Source organism: Mesitornis unicolor, unplaced genomic scaffold (assembly GCF_000695765.1).
Source record: "Mesitornis unicolor isolate BGI_N332 unplaced genomic scaffold, ASM69576v1 scaffold13158, whole genome shotgun sequence".
Taxonomy (NCBI): domain Eukaryota; kingdom Metazoa; phylum Chordata; class Aves; order Mesitornithiformes; family Mesitornithidae; genus Mesitornis; species Mesitornis unicolor.
This window is the reverse complement of record NW_010203914.1, coordinates 16,156-21,738: the sequence shown is the minus strand read 5'-3', so window position 1 is coordinate 21,738 and position 5,583 is coordinate 16,156. Positions and strand designations below refer to the sequence as shown.

At 43.4% G+C, this 5,583-nt stretch overlaps 1 protein-coding gene across 1 annotated transcript in view; it reads left to right on the top strand.

The window, feature by feature from the left end:
* The window catches only part of B4GALT4 (UDP-Gal:betaGlcNAc beta 1,4- galactosyltransferase, polypeptide 4), a 13,099-nt gene extending 7,887 nt beyond the window's left edge, over positions 1-5,212 (top strand). The window contains exons 4-6 of the mRNA XM_010190893.1: positions 1,680-1,802; positions 4,187-4,291; positions 4,755-5,212. Of these exons, the coding sequence (XP_010189195.1) occupies positions 1,680-1,802; positions 4,187-4,291; positions 4,755-4,896 (370 nt within the window). The 3' untranslated portion in view covers positions 4,897-5,212. The remainder of the gene's footprint in view (positions 1-1,679; positions 1,803-4,186; positions 4,292-4,754) is intronic.
* Positions 5,213-5,583: the final 371 nt, after the last annotated feature.

Genomic DNA, 5,583 nt, shown 5'->3' with positions numbered 1-5,583 from the left:
AGGAATCTCAAATAGTTCAGCTAAAAGGTAGTGTGGAGTCCTTCAGCTGGGGAGGAATAACACCGTGAGTCAGTGTGTGTTGGAGGCCAGGCGTCTGGAAAGCAGCTTTGCAGAAGAGGACCTAGGGTCCTGACAGACAACAAGTTGAACATCAGCTAGCAATGTGCCCTTGTGGCAAAGGCAGCAGGTAGCATGTTGAGCAGTGTTAGGAGGGGTGTTGTCAGCAGGTTGAGGGAGGCGATTGTGCCCTTCTCTTTGACGCTGGTGAGGTGATACCTGGAGCGCTGTGTCCAGTTCTGGGTTCCCCAATGTGATAAAAATGTGGACATACGAAGTGAGTCCAGGGAAGGGCGATGGACATGATTATGGGATTGGAGCATCTGTCATGAAGAGAGGCTGAGAATGCTGGGACTGTTCAGTGCAGAGAAATGGCAGCTCAGGAGGGATCTTACCAATGTATACACATACCTGATGGAAGGCAGTAAAGAAGGTGGAGCCAGACCCTTCTCAGTGAGAAGCAATGGGCACAAACTGAATTACATTTTAACATAATACTGGAACAGGCTGCCCGGAGAGTTTGTGGAGTTTCCATCCTTGGAGGTGCTCAGCACCTGAATGGATGTGGTCCTTTGCAGCTCCCTCTAGCAGACCCTGCAACAAGCAGAAGGGTTGGACTACTTGATCTCCAGAAGTCCCTTCAACCTCCGCAATTCTTTGGTGATCCTATGACAGGAGCGAAAATCATCCAGGAAAAACAGTCTGTCAGAGAGGTTGTGTGTGTGTGGTGGGTTGTTTCGGGGTTTTTTGTGATGATTTTTTGTTGGTTTTGCTTTTTAAATTCATGGCAAACCAGAAATAATGAGCATTGTACCTTTGCTTTTCTGGCATGTAAATTGCTATATTGGGTCCTTTCTAGCCCTGTCAAGTTGTTAATCTGTTCAGATTCAGAGATACATCTGAAAATCAAAATGCCGGCTGCAGCTGTGTGCACATCACCTCTGAAGTTGGCAGTGGCAGTGTAGTTGTAATGCTTACCTTAAGGGCCAGGAAAGAAGAGGTTATCATAAAAAGCGATTAGCAAAATTATATAAGACAAATTAATTACCTTTTTAAAACAGACGCAGTTTCCAGGACAAGGAATGTAGAAGTTCTAAATTAATCTCCTTTAGAGCTGAGCTCCATTACATTACGTTACTGAGTAACTTGCACTGTACCTTACCTTGGAATTGGTCCTGCAGTATTCTGAGCTGGAGCTGAGGCCCTGTGACGCATGCCCCTTTGCTCTGATCTGATTTCATTCCAGGTTTTTTAGATTCAACTCTAAGATGGTCGATGGCTTGCTACCATTATTGCAAAGCTTCCAGTAAATTAGTGCATCGCTTTGTTCCTTTTCTACTCATCGGAGCCCTTGAAGCTCAGTGCCTTTTTGACAAGCCAGGGCAGTTGTGTAAAGAGAGCTGAAGAAGAAGAGGCTCTGTTCTCTCTGTTGGAGAGTTAACTTTTTCTGGTCTAGAGCAAATCACCATCTCTTTGTGAAAAGAGGAAGAGGGCCTACGTCATGGATTTCTGCACCCTTAACTCTGCAGAAGACAGATCTAGAGCCAAGGTTTCAGGGTGGTATTTCCATTGATGGTAGAACGTGACCTAATTCTTCATTCTCTCTTCTTGTGTATTTGTAGGTTACGGTACCAGGGATATTTTGGAGGTGTAACTGCTCTAACAAGAGATCAGTTTTCCAAGGTGAATGGATTCTCTAACAATTACTGGGGTTGGGGTGGAGAAGATGACGACCTTCGAATCAGGTAATAAATAAATAAAAGACTAGAGAGATATGGGTGTAAGGGGGGAGGCATTGATTAAAAAAAAAAAACAACCTTGGTCCTCCTCCTGACATCTCTATTGGTTGTGTGGAGTTTTTGTTGGATTTTTGGGGATTTTTTGGTTGGTTGATTATGGTTTTGTCTCAGCCACATAGTATTTGTAGTCTTGCTTGGAAATGGGTTATAACAGAAATAATAAGATTGAAGTCTGGAGTGGGATTTGCCAGAGAGATGCAAATGTATTGAGTTCCAATAATCTGTAAGAGTATGGGAGTGTTTAGGTTTTAGTGGGATTGGGTTTTTGACATTCATTGACTGCTATGATTTATTCCAAGCAGGGCTTAGTTTGTATGTGGGTGGTGTTGGTAATAGTTAAGATAGTGAAAAACTTGAATTTTAGGAAGACTTTATGTATATGCATATGCCGTTTGCTCTTGTTAAAACTAGTTTTGCAGATGTGCCTGTCAATGTAGGAGAAACCTGTTAGTTTCAGTAGTTTAGTGGGACAAAGAAGTTGACAAAACTTCTATGCTGACCTTTTGTCCTTTGCCTAGGAAGAAACCTCTAATCTTGCCACTGCTGTTAGTGGAGGAAGGGGAAAAAAACCAACCACCACCCAAACCAGAAAAAAAACCCCACAACCCTGCAAGCTTTGCTGGCAGAGCCTGTCAATGTGTAACTTGGGTATACTCTGCCATTCTTAAGTGTTTATCCTTTTCAGTTGTTTAAATATGCAAATTAACATTCTGGAGACAAAATCTGTATCTCTGGTGATGTTAAACTATGATACTGGTCAAATCCCGTGTGTTAAAGTGTGGAACATCCAAATGAAAGCTTTTTCTCTGTCAGCTCAGATGTGACACAGAGCGCAGTCAGCTGTATCTTAGGAAATCCACAAGGTCTACTGGTGACATGGATTTCTGTCCTTTCTTAATCACAACCTTTTTTTTTTTCTCCCTACCCCTAACTAGAGACACCAGCTTCTTCTCTGTGACCTCTTGGGAGCTGGTTTCTATGGTGGTAGGGGATGGCTTGGTTCCCCCTTATTCCCTAGCTTCCCAAGGAGTGTCACAGTTAATGAGCAAACAAAGATGACAGTGGTGTTCTCCCAAATGCTCATGCAGGCAGCAGAGAAGCAGCTGTGCAGCAGATCAACAGGATTTACTGAGGGTCTCCCCAATGTTTGCAAGTGGTAGGAGTCAAAGGTGATGCTTGTGTGTGACACCTCAGAACTTTGCAGCTGTTGTGATCTTGTTGTGGAAATTAAATTGTACAAACCAGAGTGCACACTGCACCTGGACTTGGGACTTGCCTTTCCTCTTGGGTAGATCTTGGACTGGGCTGGTGACAGGAGTTTTCAGTGGGGAGGTAATGGGAAGCTTGCTGTCTCGGTGGGTGGTTGTACGGAGATCCTTGCAGGCTTCCTCGGTGAAGACAGCAGATGGCAGCATCCCCTTCAGTATCTTCAAGAACTCGGGCCGTAGTGCCCTACTGTTTTGCCTCTGTGCTAAATATGATGATCTGCTTCGGACCCCTTCCTAAGGTGTGCATCACAAAGAGATTTTTTTTCAGATAATCTGTTGTATTTGTTTGGTAATTTACTGCTACAAACAGTCATTGGAAAGCTGTAGGGGATCAGTTGCTTCAGTTCTTGATTGCCTATTGCTCTTTCAGCGCTGATGTGACTAGTAAAGATCTGGGCAATTCCTTAATTCCACTGCCATGAAGTTAACTCCTTCTGCTGACAGAGCAAAATTGTTGTGTTCCACATATGTTTAAGGCCAAAAGTTTCAATCAGGTGCCTAATGTCATACACCTAAATTCCATACATGGGGCTCAGTGTTTCTGACACTGTTCTTGGAAAGAAAATTCTATTTATGTCAATTAATAAAAATTTTGCAGCTATCTGCCAACTAGTAAAAAAGAAAACAAGGGGAGGATTTGTTTGTTTGGAGGGTTTTGTTTGGTTTTTTTTAAGTGGAGAACTATCAAGTATGGGGACTTTATTGCAGGACTTGAGAGGAACTTGTTGCAAAACATGTGGAATCTTGCTACGGACCTCCTAGGTTTAATACAAGGCAGTACCAGCTAGACCAGACAATACTGATTTAAATGTGCTTTGTTGTATAATGTGTGCATAAAACTCTATATGATCTCTACTGTAGTAGCTGCCTGCTTCTGTTCAAAGGAGATGCAAATCTGAGCCCGTTTCTCTGGCAAAACAGGTTGTACAAGAAATGAAGAGCGAGTTTCCTACAGTTCTCTACTCTTGTTTCCATGGCACCTACAAGAGATGAATTCTCCAAATGTTGTTTTTTTTCCTTAAGAGCCTGATGTCTTGCTCATGGTGCTGTTGTTTCTTCCAGGGTTGAAATGCAGAAGATGAGAGTGGTGAGGCCGCCTGCTGATGTAGCCAGGTACACAATGATCTTCCACAAACGAGACCATGGTAATGAGGAGAATGGAGAGAGGTGAGTCAAGAACAGCATTTCACCTTGTATTGTCTTGGTATGTGGCCAGGAGCCAGGCACCTGGGGGCCAAGTTCTTTGCTCCAAGCCAAACAGGCATTTTGTGGTACCCAGAGGCTCTGGGGGACACCCCTATGGCACCACTTCACAGTTGGTAGCTGTTGTTCTGTGCATGAGATCTGCCTAGAATTGACTGGGTGATGTTCCTTAGAAACTTTCAAAGTTATAGTTACACAGACTTGAGCATATGGTTTCAGAGATTAAATGGCTTAAACCTCCTCCTTTACAAACCAGAGGACATTTTTTTTCCCATGTCTCTCTGTGTTGAGGACAGCCAATGCATGACTTTATGTTCCCAGTAGATACAGAATGGCTGTAGCTCTGCTTCTAAGTTTACTAGTAGAAAAGAGCTCAAAACTTCTCTCCTATACATGTCAGTGAAGATTTTCTCCTCTTTGTCCTCAGGATGAAGCTTCTACGTCAGGTATCTAGGACATGGAAAACAGATGGGCTGAACTCTTGTTCATATAAACTGCTCTCAGTGGAACATAACCCTTTATACATCAACATCACAGTGGATTTCAGCATGCAGCCCAAGATCTCATAAGGGCGAGCACCACAGGTTCTAGGAAATGGCAACAGATGGCATTTGTGGTTGCTGCTAGAGCAGATGACTGCTGACACTCTGCTTGAAAGAGTACTTCAGTAGCAAAGAAGAACATTTTTCTTCACAGCATCTAATTGATTGGTTGAGAATTTCCTTTTGCGAGGACTGGAGATATGGACTGACCCAAGGGACAAGTCCTCGTGTTTTTCTATGCACTTTCTACTAGGACACTTGCAAAAGTGTCCTTGTTTGGGCTGGTTCAGTGGAAGAACTTGAACTAAGTCTCCTGAAAATTTTGTTGCAACTATTCCTAAACAACTTATTTGTTGTAGGAGGAAGGCAGCCTAGCACTGCCAACACTGTCATGACTTCAAAAGGAACAGGCCGGTCTTTAAAAGCACAAGCGTTCTTCACCAAACTTGCTGAGAAAAGCTAACTTTTTCCAGCCTGGGGAAAAACTGCTTATGTGTGATGGAAGGGCAGTAATGGCAATAGGTGAGGAGATGTTAAAAATCTCTCAATAAACACACTCCATTGAATTCAAAATGCTTCTCTTGTCCTTCATGAGCTCAGCTCACCCTGCAGTGTCCTGTGGCAAAATGAAAGTCTCTGTTCTGCAGTAGGCTGCAGGCTGTGTGTTGCACTGGAGAGGTCTGGAAGGAAGTAGCCAACTGCGTCAGATGGAAA